Source organism: Mytilus trossulus, chromosome 5, assembly GCF_036588685.1.
Source record: "Mytilus trossulus isolate FHL-02 chromosome 5, PNRI_Mtr1.1.1.hap1, whole genome shotgun sequence".
NCBI lineage: Eukaryota > Metazoa > Mollusca > Bivalvia > Mytilida > Mytilidae > Mytilus > Mytilus trossulus.
The window spans coordinates 17,427,312-17,452,372 of record NC_086377.1 but is presented as its reverse complement, the minus strand read 5'-3'; the positions used below and the strand labels follow the sequence as shown (position 1 = coordinate 17,452,372).

Sequence of the window (25,061 nt, the reverse complement as noted above, 5' to 3'; positions counted from 1 at the left end):
TAGCGACTCTTATTTGTAGAAAACACCCTTCCTGATTGTTTTATAATCGGGTGAACGCAATATATAAATACGTAATGTTTTATTTGGGTAATTTGTCACGAGGTCTCATAACGATAAAATGTCATAGTACTCAAAATTCAGCGCATTCACAGCAGCGAACGCAAGAATGAAGTCAAGTATATACATCTTTATTCTTACCATTCATTTGGTAAATGGATTCTTACCAAGAACTCCACCTCCGGGTCATTGGCAAACGAAAACCCATTTTGATATAACCAACACTGGAATTTTACAAGCAGTTTCTGAGTACATTTTCGAGACAAAAAATACCAGTGCTTCATCTCCAAGTTTTGCTTTAAATGCTTTCTTCGGTACAGGTAAGTTTGTAATATTGCCAATTCTGTTCCAGGAGATCTTGAAATTAACTTTTAATTTCGCGACTTTTATAGGTAACTATGCAGTATGAGTTTTGCTCATTGTTGCAGTCCGTACGATAACATGTAAATGTTAATTTTTGTGTCACTTGGTCATTTGTGAAGAGTTATATCATTGGCAATCATACCACATCTTTTTTTTATATATTCAGTTGGTAAAGGAAAGTCGATTTCGTATTTGCGCTTTAGTAAATTATCCATCATTTTCTACATTGGAAAAAAGCGCGTACCAAGTCAGGAATATCACAGTTGTTGTCCATTCGTTTGATGTGTTTTATCATTTGATTTTGCTTTTTAATTTGAGACTTTACATCTGAAATTTTCCTCGGAGTTCAGTATTATAATTGTGATTTTACTTAATACATATTCTGTTATTTTAAAAGTATATTCTTCGTTTGATAATTTTATAGCGATGTACAAGTATAATCAGAACCACATTTTGTATGAAGCATGGAAGCTATTCACATTAAATATTATGCTCATAGAACACTTTAACCCCTAAGGAATTACAACCATGATATTCTGAATAATATCAAGAGCGTTGTTTGTCTTGTGCTATGCATTGTTGTGACGTGATCATATGTCAATTTTAGGACAGTAGGTCCGAGACCACAAGTATTTCATAGTGCATTTCTTTTAGAACATAAATGAAAATAAAAAAGAAATCCCACCTGCGCTTTCTCAAAAAAACTTTTACAGTGTGTTGTACTACGTTTTACAAATTATATCAAACTTATAAAAAACTTCATCGGCTCTTACTCAAAATATGGACAATTTTATGTTTAGGGCGTCTTGAAATCTTTTGACAGCTTTCGAAGTGCTAATTTTTAACCTTTTTCAGCTGGACCAAATCACTACTTTCCTTTAAAATTCTAGAGCCAATTTTTTTTACTTGTAATTTGAGGCATTAAACATGGAGAAATAAATTGGGAAGGGGTATAAAAATTAATGGCAAGTAACCCACTGACAACACTAGCGACTATATTCGTAATCTAGGAGAATAAAGATTCACCGTTTTGCTTTTTTCTTATACACATTTTTGTGTATGATTATAACTGTTTCTGCATTTTAGATTATAATGGAATGGCAAGGATGTTTGAAACAGTTAGACACGTTAGAACTGCAGTTGCAGACACACAAGAAAACAAAAGAACTGTTGGTTATGTTCATTGTAATGCAGATCAAATCAAGCTTGGTAAATTATATTTTCATGTTATCGATTCGTTTGATGAGTTTGGACTTTTGATTTTGCTATTTGTTTGGGGGACTTTTTGTTTGAATTTCCCGATATTTTTGTCATATTTTTTGGCATAGTACTTGTTAATACCAAAACAAATGAAGAAAACAGAAACAAAAATCATAACTATATCACAAAGATTCTCAAAATGTATTCAGTGCTGTTATGACAGTTGGATTACCTAGGTAGTTATTTAAACCAGTGATGTAAGAATCTTACAAGTCATACAAGTGAGAGGTTTAGCTAGCTATACAACCAGGTTCAATCCACCATTTTTTACAATAGAAAATGCCTGTACCAAGTCAGAAATATGACACTTGTTATCCATTCGTTTGATGTGTTTGGACTTTTGATTTTGCCTTTTAATTGGACTTTCCTTTTTGAATTTTCCTCGGAGTTCAGTATTTTTGTGTTTTTACTTTTTAAATATTTTTTTAAATGATTTGTTCCCTATATCCATATAAAATTGCAGCACATAGCAGTATAATTTCCTGTAGAAGCAAATTACTAGAACGAAAAGAGGACTTAACCGAACTACGAAGACAGCTTGGTGAATGTTTATATACAATTCAATCATTTTATAGCAATACCAACTGGGTTGAAATGTATGGACCGAAGCCATATTTGGATTTTGGTGAGTTAAACATTTTCTCAATCTCAAAATTAGACGCATTGCAGTTTATTGTGGTTTTATCAAAATGAAATGGTTGAAATTTGAGAAAGCTTTTGCGAAATGGAAATGAAGTCAAATATGAAATTACATAATATTAGATGACGATGCAATGATTGCTATGTTTTTGGACTTCATAATTTGGTTGAAATATAGACATAGAGTAAATAATATGTTGAGACATATATGATACCTACTTTTCCTGATATTGTTTTGGGATTTTATTCATTGGTGGTTGATAGAAAAAAGTTGTGGTATTCATGTGACCGTGTTTTTTTCTTCAAATTAATGACCTATATATACGTGTTTTCAATTCGAAACTGATTTTGAAGTTAAGGATCACATCTTTTATCTTAAGGAGGCTCGAGAGTACAAAAATTTCACAAAAATTTTAAACATTTTTTTTTCATTATAAAATTTATTTATTACACTATTTATATACTTGTTATTTTATAATATGGTGGGAAAAACGGCCCATACAATCAATTCTTTTAGGCCCCAGTTGACTTTTAAAATGTTTATATTATTGAAAAAGCTCCGAATTATCCCCCCCTTGTTTGCAAAAATGTCATTTTTTGCATTTAAACTTAATTTTTTTTTTTTAACTCATCGGTGACCTATTTTTTTTAATTATTATTTTCAAATAAGCTGTACCTAAACTAAACAATTGTAAAATTAAGTCATCTAATGTTAGTTAGTTCTTTTTTGTTTCGATATAACCCATATTTCTCCTATTAGTTTAACAGAAAAAAGCAACTTAACAAAAGTGCATGCTTCTTTCGAAGACAGATTGTGAGCTTAAATGAAGGGGACCCCAATTTTTTTATTTTATTTTTCTATAAGTATACGATAAAGTTAGTTTTTAGATAAAAATTACGCAGCCCTATATTTTTAAAAGCGATTTATACCCGCTGGCCCCCTTAGATTCAGTTTCAAGTTTTTATATGATTTACATGTATATACAATAAATGGCAACATCTAGCTAAATTAAACCATGCAAACATGTATGGAAATGCTCTGGTTTTTGCCTTTTGAGAACGTTATTTACAAATCAAGACGATTAACGTAATCTATTGCACATTATGATATATTGCATTACGTATGAAACAACAATGCCAAAAACTCGAATGGAGTCTTTAATTATGGTTACAAACGTTTTATATATACTTCCATGACGAAAGTTAAATTTGCTGTTAATTGAAACAATATATCAAATTCACACTAATAAAAATGATAAATGATTATACAAATGAATACATTCCGGACTTAATGTAATCCGTAATCATTTTAAGAAGGAAAAAAAAAGAAAAAAAAGAAAAAAAGAAAAAAAAGAAAAAAAAAAGAAGGAAAACATTATAATATAGGTATCAAACACACAGAGGTTGCTGTTTGACCCCTTTTACTTTCGGAAAAATTCACCTATTCATCTTCTGTATGTATTGTTTTATCTGATTAAAATTTTGAAGGTATTAAAGGAAAGCAATTAATGACAATAGCAAGTCCAGAGGAAGATACTTGTAAAGACGTACCTAACATAGAGTAAGTTGACGTCTAAGCAGCATACTACTTGTATCATACAACGAACTTGATCAATGGTGTATTTGAAATTTGTTCCTTACATTGTATACCTTTGGTTTTTAATGGAATTCGTTGGTAAACAACATTTTGATTTAACAAAATCATACAGTTTTGTTGTGAAAAGTTTATTATTTACCTGTGACTAACTCAAGCTATCGTTTTGAATTTCAAAATAAATGCAAAGTATAAAAAAAGCACCCTTATAACTATATGTCTTATTTTCGAGTGAGGTTTTTGTAACACTTTTATTTCTTCCTGAAGTGTCCTCAAAGTAATTTATCTTTTGTGGTTAAGTATGCATGAGGATACGGTTCTCTAATATCAATTTGAGCGTGTATGCAGTCATAAACTTAAATTCTACGTTGTTTTTTGGAATACTTTTTAAAAAATTACTATGAACAAAATTTAGATCCAGAATTCTCAAGAAATGGCCCAAGGGCTTGATCTAAAAAAAAATGTGTCATAAAATGCTTGAATTCTAGATTCTTGGAAAATAATCGCTGCTGCAATATTCTGCTTTATGTTTTATTAACACTTATTTTTAATAGTTTTGTTCGATTTCTTCACTAAATCTTTACTTAATGCAGTAAGCAAAACTGCACAAATCACATGAATATTTTGCTCAAACCTTTGCCCGATGTTTGTCACTGTATTTATAACCATGTTAGTTAGTTTAACGCATGATAATTTATAACAGTTTCAATTTAATTAAGGAAAAGAGAAGTCTTGAGTATTTTTCGCTATACAACGAAATGGTGAATTGGTGTTGCGCATTAGCAAACTTTACAAAATTACAAAATGAGGTAATACAAATCTGTATCACATTGAAAGATATTCTGTAGTATGAACAATTTCAATTTTGACAAGGGACAGTCAAACTCATAAATCTAAAACAAACTGACAAAGCCATGGCTAAAAAATAGTACACATGTCACAACATAGAAAACTAATCATAAAGAACACGAACCCAACCAAAAACTGGGGTCGATCTCAGGTGCTCCGGAAGGGCAAGCAGTTCCTGCTCCACATGTGGCACCCGTCGTGTTGCGTATGTGATAACAAATCCGGTAAATGGTCAAATTCGGTAGGTCACATTCATGAAAGGGAAGGGGATTGTAGTTACGACGTAAGGAACATATTCTATATCATTTGTGAAACGGTTATTCCATAACGGTCAACCAACTCGTGATGACGTCCGTAAAATTTACGATGGGATGATTTCAACTTCACCATTTGGAACTCTTGGTTTAATAGCTACGGTGTTCTATAAGTTAACGGTAGTGTTATGTGGTGGTTTTGGACCCAGAGGTAAAGAGTCGACTGGTGTTAGCATGTAAAATAATTTTGTTTTATGTGTATTCATACTCTTATACAAAAAAAACTCAAATAAACATTCTGTGTACTATATAATATGATAAACCAGAGATATAGAAGAACTGCACAAATGAAAAAGTAAAATATTTTTTCCCAAATAGTCAAACACGAAAAACTATAGTCCTAATTAGGAAAGGTAAACAAAATGTATTAGATAGATAAGCGATGTCACTTTTATTATCCTTTGTTTGTTATGACATACTTATTGAATGGTCCTTTATAATATCATATTTTATTATTCATTGTGTCGTAATACTTTAAAATATGATACATTCAATGAAAAATATGACTGAATAAAAGAAATTTTGAGAGCGTTTCTTCGGTCTTTCTATATATGCTGAATAGCATAAATAAATTTATTGTATCAATAATGGTCTAAAAACTAATAGGCGTCCACTTATGTATAGACATGTTATCATGCAAATAATAAATATAAAATGATTTAACTTCTTATATGACCGAACATTGAACATATTGAGATTCAAGAGGACAAATGTCATATGAAGGTTACATCAGTTATCGTAATCATTGGGAGTTATGAAAAAAATCAAACAATCGAATTTGGAATTCGCCAAAGCATCTGACACACACATTTTTCAAATGAGGATGATAAAATACTTCCTCTGTATATCGATCAGCTCACGAAGGTCATATTGTGAAATTAAAAAATCTCTCTCTTTTGATCAGATCCAAGATTTGATTTATGACTTGAGACATGATAAATGATCATGTATGTGATTTCAGACATTTATTTCCTCTTAAATTGTCCTACTGATGTCTCGCCTCCTCCCTTCATTGATGTGCATTGTCTTTCACCTTTTACATTTACTCCCCCTTCTCCTCCTCCTCCTCCTCCTCCTCCTCCTAAATATTTATACCCTTTCCTTCTCCCCCTCTTCTACATTCATGCCTTTTTATATACTCATTGTAACTTATCCTCCAAATAATATTTCTCTTCCTACTCTTTATTCTTCTCATTATATTTCAGATGGTACAATATCATGGCGATTCTCGTTACTTGATTAAGTGATCAGGGGTCTTAGAATACGAGAATTTCATTCGTCTGTGTGACAGTGAACAGTTACCAATGAACAAAAACATATGTAAATGATAATTATTGGATAACTATGCTGAGTTATTTAGCAAACTTTTGTGTATATTCTATAGTATTAAAGAACGGTACATCATACCACAACAACGCTCTTTCAAACAATGAAAAACATTGGCACAAGCTATAGTCTACACACTGAAAGACACACTTAAAGACTACGCTGGACTCGTGTTTAGTCTGCAAAAGACTCACCAGCAACGCTCAAATAAAAAAAATATATAAAAGAAATGACTATCGAAAGTGCCTGTAAGTTGTATAAAAATTGAGAACAACACGTTTAATAATTTCATGCGTCCGAAGCGCTTTGCTTTATTTACCTTCATCAGGAACGCTCACAGCCAAAAGTTTGAAATTCGAGGATGTATAAGTACCGAAACCGTTGAAGAGCTATACGACAAAAAATATCAAAAATAATAGCCAATTCGTCTAAAGTCAACTTTGTAATTGACACCATTGACCATATATTTAAATGTTATTCGAAATTTGCCTCTTATCTGTAGATGCTTATCTGAACATTTTTTTTGTATTTGTTGTAGTAAAGGCTGTAAAGATAACATGTTAGTAGAGAACAAACTGACGAGTGGCTATCACCATGGTCGAGGAAATGTAAAACCCCCAAGTATGTAACGTTATATAACATAGTTTTTGCATCATGTGTAATTAATGTGTAAGTTCCGGTGTTTTACTGTGTGCTTAAAGTAATAAATGTTAAGGTGGTACCTAACACTTCAGGGAGATAACTCGGAAAAGTCAGCTACACGTTTTAATTACGTTGTGTTGTAAAAGGAATATTAAGCTTCTCAATGATCAAAATTGGTGTTTGTCAAACTGCTATACAACCAGTGTAATTTTTCTGACAAAACAGTTGGTTCAAAATTTTTGAAATTTTTATATTTTTGTTAAAGGGTCAAAGTAAATACTCCAACATAATTTTATAAAAATCAAACGAGCCAAATTAATTTATGCGAAAGTCTTGGGTTCCACCTTAAGCACAGTAGACAATTTTAATCTGATTAATTTGCTCTTTCGAAACTGATAGGGGAACACATGCTAAAGCCAAATTATAGGGGTATACGATACAGTTACAGGGAAGGGAATACCGTTGCGAACGTATTTATTTTCTCGACGTTAAACTGTTACATATCGGGAACAGATGCATTTTTCGACTGATTTGTATCATTCAAACTGATTTGATTTGAAACGAATTCCTTGATCCTTCTTTTTCAAAGTGATATTTTGTTTGATTACGTTTAAGGATTATGTATACCATTTTTCATAAATATGTCAATAGTGGAATTTTATTTAAATTTGATAAATACATGTATACAGCAAAAATTACGTTATTTTTCTGTATTCATGAACATTACACATAATTAAACATCTTGTGTTTATCTTTTAAAACAAAAAAGTTATGTATTTCTGTCGAAAGGAAAAATACGCCCATGTGCATATGATGGTTTTTAAGGAATGACTGTAATATTTTTTTTGTCTATGAGGAAATAACATAAAAATGTGGTGCACACTGAATAACGCGCGTAGCGGGTTATTTAAAGAGTGCACCACATTTTTTATGTTATTTCGAATAGGCAGAAAAAATATTAAAGTCATTTCTTATAATTTAATTCTTAATTCTATTTTAAACCGGAGAAAATCACGAAAAAACGTTGACAAAATTATGTCTATGCGCTGAAAAACTAAACGACGTTAAAATTTCGCTTTATGAATTTAAAATCTGTGCATCAAAGTATTTACATTGTTAATATGAAGAATAAACAATGACATGATGTTATGCATTGTCAATTGTATCATATGTTACTTAACCATTTTGCTTTCTTTTAACGATCTTCAATAAATCATTTGAATTGTGTTTGAGGATCTCGAGGTTCCAAGACAGGAAAATGTAGTCATGGTGGACCGGCCGATACAAGCCGACGATTGCCAGCGAAGTGTGGAATTAATAAAGATACAACAGTAGAAAAGCTTTCACCACACTACCATCTACACGACGATGCTTATCTCGCAGCTGTAGCTGCAACTAAACATTTGTTAATCGATAAAGGTAAAATTACTGAGGAACCGCAGTTTTGTTTTGCGCAAAGGTGAAACATAATACTACAGGGATGTAATTTAGTTGAAACTAGCTAAACGTTTTAATAACGTGTTTTTGTTAAGGAAATATTGAGCCTCTTAGTGATCAAAATTTAGTGTCCGACAAATTGCTATATTTTCAATGGTGTTTTGCCAATATAGTGTGTGGTTCAAGTTTTAATAATTTAATATATATATTGTCAAAGGGTGAAAGTGGATATTTTGTCATAGTTTTAAGAAACCACCTGAATAATGTTATTCATGCTTTTTTCGAACGATTAGGGGTTACAAGAACAAAATTGCAATAGATAAAAATGACATGTGAAGACAAAACAATTTAACGGTCAAAACTACATATATAAATACACGTTTTTTGGTTTGTTAAACTTAAGTTTTTTAGCACTATAGCTGTGAGTTTTTATTTATGTATATAATTATTTTTTTAATATATGTGTTTTTCCCGTTTTGATAATTGTATTGATGAATATAGAATAAAACTAGGGGTACTTTCTACTTACTTATATAAAGGATGTCTGCTGCTTTCAGTTACAGTTCTTCGAAAAGTCTGGTATTATATAATGCATTCTTGGTTTCTGTTTAATGGATATATATTCATCACACATATTGAGATTAATATAAATCTAAAATAAATATCTTCACTTGAGCTTTGAAAAAAAGAAGTTATTTTCATAGGTGAATACATTTGAAAATGAAGATGATATTTTAAATTCCTGTGAATTTAACAAGATATAATTTTTGTATATGCGCCAGAAGCGCGTTTCGTCTTAAAAAGACTCAGTGATGCTCTTAAAAAAAAACATAATAAAGAACGAAGTACTCGTCGATTTTACACTAAATACACGTGGAAGCTCGTTTAATTTCCTGGGAATTTACGTTATGTTATTATGTTTAACGACTCGAAACTAGTTCAAGTACAATTAAAGGTACATGGTAACTTATATAAAATAAAATAAAGTATTATAAAAGAATGTATTGTGTTTGGTCTCTTTATGTATTAAATCTAAACTCAGTTAAAATGTGAAATGAAGAGTAAGGATAACAATGTTTCGTCTTTTTGTTGAATTTCCATTTTTCAAATTCAGATACAGGTATTCTTCAACACCTCGGAAACAAAACATTTGATTTGCTTTTTCATATCAAACAACGGAGAAAAGTATCATTATCGTTTGCTCTTGATTATTCTGGATCAATGGCATCAGAAATAGCAGCAGTCAAGGAGAAAATAATTCAAATTGTCACAAGTACACTAGGGTCTGAAAATGAACCGGCAAACTACGTTTTATCTTTATTTAATGATCCGGGTAAGTAATTAGTCGCCTTATACAACATTTTGTGTACGATTATTTAATGTTTATTACTGGGTATTGAATCCTCGATATCCATTTTAAAAATGAAATAACAGCCTCTACATATTAGATTAACAGCAATAACAGGAAATCAATGAGATTCCGAGCACCACAAGTCAATGGTCGAACAAAACAATGATAATTAAACATGAAAACTAAAAAAAAAAAGATAGTTAAAATTACTAAATCTACAACCGACCAAAAACTACAATAAACAGCGTACATTATCTTAAAAAAAACCTGGTAATAGCATGATGCTTAAATGATTTCTAATTAAAAAAAAATGAATAAATACATCTGTAATGTAACCTTTTCAGCCATTACGCGACACGCATACAGTGTCGTGTTGTATACTGCTTTAATCAGGAAGCATAATGGTTCAGTCTTTCAGTCTTCATTATCTCAAAATTACCTTCCAAAAAAGTAATCTATTTTTTACCTATTATGATCACATTTTCTGACGTTAGTGGTATTTACAATATTATAATGACAACTACATTATAGTTATAAGAAAACATGCATTTCTACAATTTCAACGGAAATCACAGTACTGCACACAATAAGTTAAATTAAATTTTTATAAACCGTACTTCAGCTAGTCTAAATAAGGCCAACGTATTTAGCAGTGGATCTGACATGATACAAAACATATCAAATGTAATAGTTGGAGGAGGAAATGATTGTCCAGAACTAGCAGCAGCCGGAATATTAAATGGTAAATATCAAATATTTCATGAAGTATTAGATTTTTAAATATCATTATTTTTTTTATACAGGTGCCTGGGATATTTTTGCCTCGGGGCAAAACCGAAGAGACATTTGTTGTCAAAGTGCACTGATTTTGTTATTTATATTTTGACCGATGCCTCTATCATTTTTATGATTCATTTAACAAACGTATGTGGTACTTGGTTAACAAATCTTTTGACGCATTACAAACCTTACTGCTTCTATACATAGATACAACAATAGCGCACAAAACTGACTAAAAACACCAACTTTTTAATTCCCTTTTTCCACTGCAGCCAGAAATTCAATGCATTTGTAAGATATTATTGTTAACTATTTCTTTCAGCTATTGAATTGTCTCTACCCGATTCAACAATTTTTGTTTTCACTGATGCTGATGCAAAAGATGCACACAGGATATTAGAGATACAAACCGCAGCTAAATCCAAACAAATTAAAGTTACTACACTTCAGACTGATAAATGTGCAAGAAGAAAGCGGAATTCGGATTCAGGTGAATTAAGAAATTGAAACAGTATGGTTTTCCTTATCCGGTTAATGAACAAAACAGGTTTAAAAAAATAGTTTCAAACAATTTCATAATTCGCCTGGAAACTTTGGGAGAATTGGTTAAATGCAAGAAAGAAAACATTCTTTTGGAATGAATTAAGACAGTGAGTCTGTTTACATAATCAGGATTTAGAACAAATAATTGGTCTATCAATACACATGCTACGTCAATCTTTAAACACCTTAAATGATGCATAACGCATGTCATACCTCAAGTGGGATTGCTTACCTTGCCATATCACCTGCTATCTTAGTTTTAGTGTGGTTTATGCTACTCAGTCTTTAATTTTCCATTTTGTTATTTTGTTGTTTTGTGTACTGTTAATTGTCTTTATGATACTTTGCAACTTTGTTTTTTAATTTCAATGTTTCTTGGTATTTTTGGGCTATCGTTTACACCTTTTAACATCACGGTAAATAAAGAATAAGGATCACCATCTTCGGTATTTTGAACTTTTGTTCAGACTCTCTGCATGACTGTTGTATTCTTAATTTGTTCGTATGGTGTAAATTATTTTGTTTCTCAATACTAGTAAACTCATTCGCAAACAGATATTTGAAAATGTGGACATGTATTTTAAATAAACAAACTAATTGTAGTTGTATTGGTGTATAAAGGTAAAGACAAAATAATGTATATTGGATATGAATAATGCTCAAATCTTGGGTCATTGTAATTTACCACAGCCGGTGACTCTGATTCATATCTGAATTGCATGAACTATTTCACCAAATAAACTAAATGCCTGTACTATATAAACATATCAATTGCTTATTTGGGGGATGTTATTTAATTCATTTTAATGTTTTCAAAAGAAATACCCCATTTATCTTGTAGATTACCGATATCAACGTGACACAAACTTCTTTGAGACTGTAGCGGCTTCCACTGGAGGCAAGGTTTATCAAACGAACAAGGAAGATATAGGAAATATTTTGGATGAAGTTATTGAGGTATCTATAATTGATACCCATTACAATGTGCATGATAGTTATCGAAGGTACCAGAATAATAATTTATTACGCCAGACGCGTGTTTCGTCTACATAAGAATCACCAGTGACGCTCAGATCAATGATGCTCAGATCACAACAGTTATAAAGCCAAACAAGTACAAAGTTGAAGAGCAACCAAAAGTTCCGAAAAGTTGTGCCAAATAAGTCTAAAGTAATATATTCATGGGATAAGAAAATCCTTATTTTTTTTTGAAAAATTTATAGTTTTGTAACATGAAATTTATGAAAGTGACCATATAATTGATATTCATGTCCAGTGCTGACTACTGGGCTGGTGATACCCTCTGGGACGAAACGTTTATGAATGTATTATAGAATTTATATTAAATGATGATTAAAAGTAATCAGATGTTTTTGTTTTTGTAGAGTCATTACCTTTAAACATTGAAACTTGAAATACGTATAATTGATGACGTACATACAATTAATAACATGGCAAATAGTTTTATAATTTAAATATCTCCTGTTTCTTATACATAACTTTTAAAAGAAAGGAAAAAACAAACTTGGTATTCTAAACTCTTTTGCTTGATAATAGAATAAAGTATGAACCTTTTACTTTATATTCGTGGTTTCAATTTATTATTTTCTTGCAATTTTACGGAAATCTTTATGTGTATCCAAGAGTAAAATTTATTTAGATTGATTTCCCAACGTCAGAGGTCATATTAGAAAAATTTTCATGGAACTCAGAAGAAAATCATACTAGAGCTGTGTTTGTCGACAAATCAATTCAAGTCTTGAAAATTGTTATCAAAGGAGCATCGAGAAAAGATGAAATTGATTTCCTCTATCCAAATGGTAAACTATTTTCTTGTCATTTCATTCAAGAATTAATATACTATCACATCTTTTATATAATTTGAAGTAATGAACTCATTACATAGCTGTTATTATAACTGAACTATTATTAGCTAGTTTTGTAGTTAATATAGGAAACATCATGCACCAAAGTTAAAGTTGAAAGTTTAGAGATGCAAGCTTAGTTGAATATTTAAAAAAAAAATTCTAACGCAATAGAAGAAGGCAGAATAATTCTGACCAATAGGCGATATAAGATCAAAGAATTGAAGGAATATATTGTAAAATATTGGTTTACAAAGAAAGAATACATTAAATAATATACGATATGCGTTTATTTTGAGAATGATCATATGTTAAAGAGACCAGAAGAAAATTCAAACTCATTCAAAAGTCAAAAATCAACGGACAACGCCTTTTAAAAAAACAACAACATACAAACAATATTACTCACAACATAACACCGAAAACTGAAGACTTATCAACCCTACCAATAACTTTGGGTAATTTCAGGTGCTCATATATTGTTCCACATGTGCTACTCGTTGTGTTGTTAATATTGAAACAAATCTGGTAATAAGTCTTAATTCGGTAAATCTTATTTTAGGAAATTGTAGCTACGACATTAGGAACCTATCCACTATCGGGTGTGAAAAAAAAGTAAAAACACAAAAATACTAAACTCTGAGGAAAATTCAAAAAGGAAAATCAAAATTCAAAAGGCAAAATCAAAAGTCCAAACACATCAAACGAATGGATAACAACTATCATATTCCTGACTTGGTACAGGCATTTTCTAATGTAGAAAATGGTGGATTGCACTTGGTGTTATAGCTAGCTAAACCTCACACTTGTATGACAGTCGCATCAAATTTCATTACATTGTCAACGATACATGAACAAAACAAACATACTCAAAGAGTAAAAATGAAAAAATAGGGATACAGCAGTCAATATTGTGTTATCATCTTAATATCACTATAAAATCAACAAATCTAATAAAGAAGCACAAAATGGCATACATCAAATTTTACATACTCATTTTGTTTTTTCTAATACGACTTAATTTATTTATGTAAAGTCTTCCCGTAAAGGATAGAAGGTTTTCAGTCCTGGTGTAAAATTGCGAGTTTGAAATTCGCACAGGTAGACATAAAATTAATTTTGTCGTTCAAAGTATGTCGGCATACATTAATGCAGAGTCATATAAAGTAGATATAACAAAAAACAGACTTAACATAAAGTAATAATAATAAATAAAATAATTGTGTGGTTCAAAGTATGACGGGATACATAAGTACAGTTTCACGTGAAATGTATATCATTTAAATCACACTAAACAGAAAAAAAGTAGTATAAATGAATAAAATAGTTTGACGGATACATATTGTAACTTATTGGTATACCATTTATTGTATAATAGGGACAAAAGAAACATTTTCAACACCAACTGCATCACGTATATTTACGGACAAGAACGAGTTAATAATGTCTATACAGGTTTGATTAATTTTTATTTGTAAATTGTGTGTAGACCAAGACAAGGGCAAAAATAACTATATCATAAGCGAAAAAACTATAAAGATAAAATAAAAAATAACCGAATTGACATAAAAAAAAGAAACAGGGAGAAAATATTTCCAAAATCAATGTCGATTCGAGTCCTATTTTATACAAAGAGATCAAGAAACTAAAATAAAAATCTTCTGCTTCTAATATAGAACTGTTGTAATTTCCAAAAAAAGGCTGCAATTTTCTGTACCCACATTTCTTCGGAAAATATATGTACCAAACCAGTAATATGCATTTCATATTCACTAGTTCCGTTAATCGATAGCGTTTGATTTTGACAGTTTTTTCTGACATTTTTCTTAAATGCGCCTTTATACGTTATACAATGTGATAGTACGGATAAAACATTTTGTTGAACCTTTGTAGTTTCAAATCGATGTTCAGCAATACACATTGCGTGTGAAGAGTATTTTTGACGTTGACCCAGTTTAAAAAAAAATGATCTCGTTTCGTTTCGTTTCGTTTTAAATTAATGCTATTGATAATAAAAGTGTTATTTTATCATTATATGTATATATAAATAAAATTGAGAATGGAAATGAGGAATGTGTAAAAGAGACAACAACCCAGACAAAGAGAAAACATCAGTCTGATTAATGACATAAGAACATCGCTTACTTTGTCTTCGTAACTTTTTCGAACAATAAAATATACACTAGAAACATAATTTTGTACGTAAGATATATTGCGAGATTACCTTTGAAGTATTTGCGCTATAAATATTCTCATGTACTTTCTTTTAATTGCTTAAATACATTTTGAAACTGGCTGAAGTACCTATTTAATCTTAAATGCTGAAGTGCTCTTTACATCTTAAATGCTGACGTACTTTTTAAGTATTTAATCATGAAGTATCCTTCAACTCTTTAATGCTGAAGTACCTTTTAAATCAAATGAAAAACAAAATCCCGTCTTATCTGAATAATATGTAGCGGAGAAAAACTAAATTTTGGTCAGTTCTTTCAATTTATGGTGGTCCCAAAAACAAATTTCTTTGTCGTCTATTCGCCACAATCATTATAATATAACATTTGATTAATTGCAGAAGCTATCTCCAGAAAAGTATTACTTACTTAGAACGAAAAAAGCTTATGAAGTGAATATAACAGCTCAAAGTTCAATTGAAGTTGATGGTGAAATTGTTGAGGAAAACGAGAATGGATCATCGATATCAGTTGAAGGGTCTCCAATAGTTGGTAATAGTACAGGAGCTATTTGTAAATCACGATACAATTCTGTTATTTAACATTAGGAATTGTCTTAGTCAAAAAAGTTATCAAATTTTCATATGAATTCTTTAAATAAAATTGGGAATGGAAATAAGGACTTTACCAAAGAGACAGCAATCCGATCAAAGAGAAAAACAACCGACGGCCACCATTTGGTCTAAAACACAGAAAGACAATGCCTTAAATATCAATTAAAAGATGATAAAAAGTTGTAGAAAAGGAGAAGTGGTTTTATTGCAAATGAAAATCATCAATGAAAAACGAAAATGACAGAACATTATGAAGCTTGGAACAATTACCAGTACGCATACCATATGGTAAACTAAATCAGACCAGGGCTTGAGAAAACAAGAAGCAATTAAAAGAAAAAAAAAATACAAAAAACAATCAACAAAACACTACACATACATGAACCACTAAAGATTGGACCTACGATATTATTAGATACACAATGTGCAATTGTTTTAATACAAGAATTTATAGGGACAATAAAAATTCATATCGGGTGAAGCGATAAATTCTGTATTAGGACAATTGAATACGGTGTAACCAATTTATCCTGATTTTGATCTATTACATATTATAATATTAAAAATCAATATTAGGACAATATCAACCAAATAGTTTAGATAATTAAACAAAAACTGTGAAAAATTAAAAATATTAGGACTATAAAGCAATTCAAATCTCATTCTTTTTATTAGGTCAATGGTATAAGGAAGATAATTCAAATTGACGTAATAAATAAGGGAGATAATTCCAATTGACGTAATAAAAAGTTGTACTGAAATTTATTAGCCAATCGAGTTGCGAGAAATGACTCTAAATTAGGATATCCCATAGTTTATGTAAACAATCAAGTTGATAATATGCATGATATGAAGTTTTAAAAGACATCCATGTGGGGAATTGCGATTAATAGTGACGCTGACCAAGACTCCGTGTTAAAGACTGTCCTTTGACCTTTAGGGGTATTTTTTTCACAAATTGTGACTTAAATAAAGAGTTGCCTTATTGTGCATTGAATACATCTTTGAAAAAACACCAAAAAACCCAGTAATTTTACTTTTTAACAGGTAACAAATACACGTACATAGTATCAATAGTTAATTTTGGTAACGGCACATGCACTGAACTTTCAATCGTGGATATGGATGGGAATATGCTAATGAGCTACGAACCAGCTGTGACATTTTCTTACATTGATATGTTGTGTTCTGCAGATATAGTTGCACCAAACACTGTAAGTAGTTTAAGGGGATAGACCTTGGTCCAGGGAGATGACTCTTTAATTCAGTAATGCGTTTGTAATAGTCAAGTTTTATTAATGTATTTTAAGCATTTACCTGATCATCTATCCTAGAATGTATCCTAGAAGCTTAGAACGTATTTATGAAAATGGCTGACAAACGTACTGATGATTTGAAGAGTTATTTCCCTGAACCTAGGTCTACCCCCCTTAAACCTAGCTAAAACCGGTGTTGTGCCATATTTATACAATGTTCTAATTTTAGTGAAGTATAAACGAAAAAATACACAAAAGAGACGTCCGCTCAATCGACATTTGCCATTCGTTTCTTATATATATTCCCTTTAAACCATATATTTATTATTATGCATGTGGTAGAGGGTATAATACGATTCACATTATAGTATCTCTACTGTTTTATGGATGATTAACTAATAATATATCAACTATCAAATCGTCCATGATGAATGACACTTTGGGCGTCTATCTTGCGTATTATAAATTTAACGACACTTTGTATTGTACGGATACGAATCTTATTGTAATTTCAAAGTTAATTATTAATAAATACATGTGTACATACTTTACTACGATCAAAACTGGTACATCTTTATTTCCCAACTGTAATACCTGACAGAAAATGAAAGTTTGAAATGCAGACACAGATTCCACGGGAGAGTTTAGGCGAATTAAACCAAACAGAAATTAAAAAATAAAATACCCAAAAACTAGAGTCAAAAGTTAAATCAACTTTAATCCCTTAAACACAAAATAAGGGTTGATCTTAGGTGACTCGGAAGCAGTTTTTTTTTATATCTTACACATGGTCAGGTTGTTCATTGACAGTGGTAAGTCGTTCTTGATATGGTCATAATCGCAGAAAAGATGGCGAAATCAATCAGACAATTTTCCACCAGAGACTAAACGATATAAGCAACTTACATTTTACCGTATTGCCTTCAACAATGAGTTTATCAAGCACTTTCAATATTTGCAAACAATAGTTTTCCGATATTCATATCTCATAGAACGATAAAGGATGAACACTTCTGAGGAGTCAACAAGTCTAGAACTAAAAGTTTCCGTGGCCTGATATTTGGGTTAATATGACTCTGAAAAGGTAATTGGTGCAGAAAAAATCAAATAGTGTTGAACTGCCCTTTTTTGCTGCAGCCATGTGAAAGTATCCTGTTCTGAAGATTTACTTTTTTCCATCAATATTTACCTACTTTTGGGCTTTTATCATAAAAAATTACAGTTCTTAAAATAAACTGTTTTCATCCTTTCAATAAAGGTGATGTTGACCAATCTGAACCAGTTTAAAGATAAATAAGAAAAGGTTTTAAAAGTTTGTTGCTATTTCATATCAAATTCACCCTGCTGTCAAATCTGTAAAAAACAATTAAGAATAAAAAAATCAAAAAAAAAATCTTTGTTATGGATGATTGAAAACATCTGAGAAATTTAGAAAGAATTGTATGGGATGTACATGTTTCATGTTATATCATTTATTGTAACCCTAGCTCATTTCTTCGACATTTCTTTAAGACTGATTTGAGGGGTGATAAAATTTGAAAATTACTCAAAAACCACATATTGTTCATACCCAATTTTTTCACAGAGTTCAGTGTGATTACAATAATTTCTAAATTAATTGATATTTTCCATTTGTATCATATGTTTTGGAATTATTTCTAAAACGAGAGTTTAATCAGACTGAAACGTCAGAAGCATACATCCTTAAAAACAATGAGGAACAAAAACATTCCAGAGAATTGCATAAATCATCTTTATAATTGTGTTGAACATATTTGTACATCCGGATTTTCTTTTAGGCATTCAAATATATATTAAGTACATGTGGATTTTTTTTGTAGGCATTTCAAGTTAAAGTAGTTGCTATAGATGAGTCCAATACCATAATCATTCGCACTGTTCCATCGGTCATAAGACCTTCTAGTGTTGCACTGACAATTACATCATATAGAGGTATATAACGTTGGTTGGTGTTTAACTTGAATTTGATAGTTATATAAAAAGTTGTTTAATTATTATGACATATGATATGTCAAGTGCAAGTTTGTGCAATTACGTTATCTTCATAGTATCTCAAATGTCGTACATAGTACGTTTACAATACAAATCTTTATACAAACAGAAAAAAATGCTACAGAAATACAATTGTAACAATTATGAATATATGAGGAAGACAGTCTGATTGATACTTAAAATTAAGACCATGGACGACTTTAAAGCAGCTACACATTTCTACAGGAGTCTATATGTAGTATACATTATAGATTCGACATAAACGCAGCATAAAACAAAATGATTGACTATATGTACTTCTGATCACATCATTGTTGATTTATAGACACTGTCAAAACTATTTATAATTATGTTCACTATGTAAAAATGTTCACAATTGACTTAAATATTCCACATGCTGAATGTACATCGTACACTCTCTTTTTTCCAACATTTTCGGTTGTCATCCGGGGCTCACTGACTGCCTAAGAGGGGGACCGCTCCGGTCACGCTTCAGTGTTTCTCTATATGATCAACATTTTTTTTCCAAAAAAAATGGGGGGCGGTCCACGTGCCCCCACCCTTAATCCACCTCTGGCAGTTCGTAAGATCGATAGTCTGTGTGTCATCATGGTCATACGTTGTATTTGAATTAAGTGGTCGAATATATTTAGAATAAACTTACATGAAAAAAACATCAAATTATTGTAATGAAGATCTTGACAAATTACTTTACAAAATAAAGTTTGCATAGGTTTTTTGCATATGATAGGAAGTTCAAAATCAAGTTTAAGTTGGTTCGAATTAAGTTATGTTTTACAAAGGTCATCATAAACAATAATTTCTTAAAGACCGTCTTAGGGGCTTACTCTTTCAAATTCATGTTCAATGTTTCGACTCAAATTCTCATATTTGTTTTATGACATACTAAAACGTATACTAGTGTACAAATGATAAAAAGTCGCAAATGAACACTTTACGAGGCATGGGCTTCATGATATCTATGATCTATCAGAATGTTGTGTGTATTATAGTGTAAACGTCAGATAAGCAGCTCATTATCTTGCTGTTTTGCTTTTTTTTCAAAATAGATGACATTGCTCTTGACAAGGAACACGAAGTCTGGTACAGTGTTGTTAATACAGGGACAAATACAGAGATGTACAATATTCGATTGCACGACGATAAATCCTTTGCTCTTGAACCTCTGACACATTACCATACCTTACATGCTGGAGATCAAGCAAATGGAAGTTTTATCTTCTTTCCGAAAAACGATGTTGGAATACTGTAAGTAAAAATCTATAATGATTTACACTTGGTCGTGGTTTCAAAAGTCTTTCATTACATTTGTCAAACTTATATTCCAAAGATTTGTTGGAAAAACGTTTAATCTTTCAATTTCTTTAACATATATTTATGGTCAAATGCCAGCTTTTATTCTTTTTAAAGACGCCGGTCATCCTTCATAAATGTTTTTTTTTAGATATTTTAATTTAGTAATGGAGGTTTACACATTGTAAACACTCCAAACTATTTTCTCAATTGTTTTGCTAAAAAATGTTTTTAATGTAAAATATTAAAACTTTAACGTTAAAAAGAGGAGGGATACAGAATCTAATTACAAATCTATTCTTATTATATTTTTTCTTTTTCAATAGCGTTATAGTTTTATCAAAATAACAACCGTTAAGGGTACAATTTCGTAACATATGTTGTTATAGAAATAGCAGGACTAGTAGCATCAAAATGGAAGTAGTTATTTATACTATTTAATGATTGTATTAAGAAAAAAAAAGAAAAAAAGTTTCCTCTAATTTGAACAAAAATGTGATATTGAAAGACGCTAGTATTCCATAGCATTGGCTTTAATAAAGCAACTTTAAATTATAATATTTGTCAGATTTGAGATTGCGTTTTACAATAATGTGGCATTTGTTTTTGTTGCAGTTCAGTGTTTCTATTGTTCTTTTGTTTTGCTCTTAAACTTGATCGGTTTTAGTTCTTGACCCGGATTTGCTTAAGTTAAATCGTTTAATGATTATTGACCAGCAGTATACTACTAGTTCTAAGTTATTAAGAAATGGTTAACAGAAAAGTATATTTCCATTTCGTTGTTAATCGGCAGTCTTTTTGTTTGGAAATGTTATATATTTAAATGTTTGTAGGAATAACACTTTCGTAATATACATGTTAGTATACACATATGTTTGTAAATGCGACACAAGAATTATCTGAACTTTTGTTTTGACCAACCAGGAACCCTTCATATTTACAGGAACACGACTTTTATAATTTGAGTTTCGTATATATGTTTTATCGAATTTTAAAGATTAACAAATCCACTGCAGAGAGGTGTCCTCCTATAATTCCTACACTTTAAATGATCTATGTGTGCTAGATCTAAATTGACAACAGATGGAGATCGTAACAGTAAACTCTAAACAAAAGTTCCACTATTTCAAATTTGAAATAACTAAATAAAGACAATACATGCCTATAACCCTTTAACAAGCGAAACTTTTGAACAAAAGAAAGGGAAGTAATTAGACTGACGTTATATACACGATTAAAAATAAGTCCTGTAAACTCGTCTTGTCCAAAATAAACTTAGACATTTATAAGATTAGAATTGCTTAAAATAAATAGTGCGTAATGTGACTTTATTAAATTCATTTTTTTTTAAATAGAACGTACCAAGTAATAGCAGAACTGAATAAAACGTCAGAAAGACGACAAACTATAACAAAAAGGGTATCGGTAAGTATTAGCAGATATGTCTTCAGTTTTGATTTGCGATGAAACACATCAAGGTAAATAAAAATTCTGAACTCCGAGAAAAATTTAAAATGGAAAGTCCCTTATCAAATGGCAAAATCAAATGATAAAACATATCAAACGAATGGACAACAACTGTCATAATCCGGACTTAGTACAGGCATTTTCAAATGTAGAAAATGGTGGATTTAACCTGGTTTTATGGCACTAAACCTCTTACTTGTATGACACTCGCATCGAATGGTATGCTTAGAATTTGTTTCTTTTGCGTTGATCGGCCCACACTTTTTGAGGACAGACATAGTTAGTTTTCGTGTAAAATTACATGCTATAACATTGATGAACTCTTTTTTCAAGTTTACAAGTTTTTTATGGGTTCATTCTGAGTTTTTTATATATCAGAATGATAATGGTCATCGTAAACTACTGCTACCGTCATAAGTCATTATTGTCCTTCTGGTGCTTTTTATTTTATATAAACTACACGAGGCCTTAGAATAAACGCTTCATAATTTCCTTCTATTATGTTTTTGATTCATTAATCACATTAATTTTCTACCTTTGCATCTTGGTAATATGATTTATCCGTCTATAATAGATGACAAATTAGATGTACAAACAAAAAGTTCGAAGTAACAGTAGTTTCTTCAATTCTGTTCTAGGTAACGACAACTGAGCGGCCAGTCTGTGAAGTAGTATATGTTTTTGGCAAGTGTGAAATTCCTTCACTAAATACTGCAAATTGTTCAAAATATAATTGGTATGCTGAAAGTTCTGTATATTTTCGTGGAACAGAAATTGAAAGCATATCGTCTTCCGGTGGTTCGGCTGTTCATTTGGAATATCAGAATTTAACAGACATCACTGAAGGACCCCTAAAAATAAATATAAGGTAAATATTTTATTCTTTGACTTTCAGGTATTGTTTCTTATTTAAGCTTTCCGACTACCAACGAGAACATTCATAACACAGTTCAACTCAACGTTTTGATAGGTTCATTGACGAGACTTAATTTATTTACAGTGCACATGATATACATATACGTAAAACACGCCCAAATTCACCGTTGATAGACTAGACAAATGAACGGTCATCATATTGTTTAAGGGGAACAACATATAACCAATTCAATCAAGGAAGAAGTTATATTTAAAACGAGATGTGAACCTTTAAAGGTAATACTGAGCGTACACATACGAAGTTTTCGAAGTTGCTCCACGATCTTACTTTGTGGAATGTGTGTTCAACATTATACATGTTATATAGAAATAATTTAATTTTGGATGTAACACGTCTACTTACTGAATGACAGCGGTTTGTTTATCAGCTCATAGACATAATTTAGTCATGTGACGGTGACGTCATCAACGTTTTTTTTATCATTATTTACTTCTTATTAGAATTTAATTATAAGGAACGACTTTAGTTTTTTTTCTCTGTCTATTCGAAATTACATAAAAATGTGGTGCACACTTTCAACAAACACGCTACGCGAGTTAGTCAGTGTGCACCACATTTTTGATGCCATTTTTCATAGACAGACAAAATATTGCAGTTTTTCCTTAAGTATTTTTTAAATGTGTTATAATTATTTGTATTTTAGTGGTGTATGTTGTACACCTTATGTAACAATTGATGCAACCGATGTTGACGGCTTCATGTCACATTGTATACTAGATTTATCTGACGGACTTGAAGTTGAACCCGTCGATCCAGTTGATGATGTTGTTACAATTCCATCTACACCTGTAAGTAGCCAGTGCAATTTGCCTTTTAAGAAACTAGAGGTCTATGGGTAATCTCATTGTTTGTACAACAAAATGAAAATAACATTACGTCATTGATTGAATTTCAATTGTATAGAACCTTTTCAACCAATCACAACGTTTTGGTGTACACTTTTGAAATATTACCCAGGATGCATTAGATTCTAAAACGGCGAATTCTAAATGAATTTGAGAGATTTTAATGTTTTCAATCGGTAAACTGTTTCTCAGTTGAGGGGTGATCACCATTCACCATATTGTGTTTGTCTCATATTAAAACGTTTTAGGCAAGGGACGACCAATTAATTTCAGAGAAGTAACATTTGAAAAGATGTAAAATGTGGTGTCGTGTTTATGCAAATATTTGTCTCATGGATTAGGTGTAGTGTTTTGTTAATCAAAAGAAGACATTTAATTCAAATTTAGTTTTACTTCTTTGAGTATTACATGTACAGATGGTAAAACATGATGATCATTTTAGAATAATTCGAACAACTTGTTCATTAAATATATGTTCAATATTTTGGTAAACACTGTTCTGTAGTAGAATTGAGTATTTTTGAATTTCCAAAGCCAAATTGGCTATATAATGGCGGTCAATTTTACTTTGTGAACGAATCAAAAGTGCTCGAAATAAACAAGAGATTCTAATCAGGAAGAGTGAAAATCCTAATAAATTATCATTGGGGTCGAGTGCACCTGTAACTTACGGGGATCGAACTTACAACCTACGTTGTGACAGAGAAGTGATGCATTACACTTCTCTGTCATGGAGGCTCATAAAATAAAACTTAGACACCGCTGTGTTGTTTATAACGTTATTAAAAAAACCAAAACAATACGTTTTCTGTTATTTTCGACTTCGACTGAAATATGTTAAATCAAAGCGGTTTACAAAGCATACAAAGTAATTAAGATATTCATGTCTTTTAAGGTTTTGCAGTTCTTTATTTTTCATTGTACGTAAATATAAACATTACACTTGGTCGGGACATCGTGTAGCCTCATCGGGTATTTTAATTGTTTTTATTTTATTTTATTAAGAGTATTGGCATACGCAATTTACTTTTTCGTACTTTAGTAGAATTCATATGACTGTTATCTGATGGAAATGTAGCTTAAAGATTGAAATATTGAAATTAACCTTAACCCTCACATTATCATTCAGCACTGAAAAAGTCAAATCAATAATGTACGAGAAGCATCTCTTTTTGTGTCAATGCTCTTCAACTTCGTACTTTATTTGGTCTTTTTAACTTTTTTGGATTCGAGCGTTACTGATGAGTCTTTTGTAGACGAAACCCGCGTCTGGAGTATAAACAAAATTTAGTCCTGGTATCTATGATGAGTTTATTGATACTCATTCCAATAAATGCATAGGGAAATATTAGAGAATATGAAGTGTGTGTATGAACATGGGAACACACAAAACGTAAACTGCCTTGTCTTCACAACGCTTACCA

At 31.0% G+C, this 25,061-nt stretch overlaps 1 protein-coding gene across 1 annotated transcript; it reads left to right on the top strand.

Annotated features, from left to right (window-relative positions):
* Positions 1–166: 166 nt before the first annotated feature.
* Positions 167–23,631, top strand: LOC134717671 (uncharacterized). The gene is made up of 16 exons (XM_063580169.1): positions 167–377; positions 1,507–1,629; positions 3,808–3,880; positions 6,941–7,023; positions 8,278–8,463; positions 9,596–9,814; positions 10,455–10,574; positions 10,935–11,102; positions 11,997–12,112; positions 15,593–15,764; positions 16,853–17,019; positions 18,903–19,014; positions 20,145–20,343; positions 21,744–21,813; positions 22,494–22,723; positions 23,436–23,631. The coding sequence occupies exons 1-16, from the start codon at positions 167–169 to the stop codon at positions 23,629–23,631; spliced, it is 2,445 nt and encodes an 814-aa protein (XP_063436239.1).
* Positions 23,632–25,061: the final 1,430 nt, after the last annotated feature.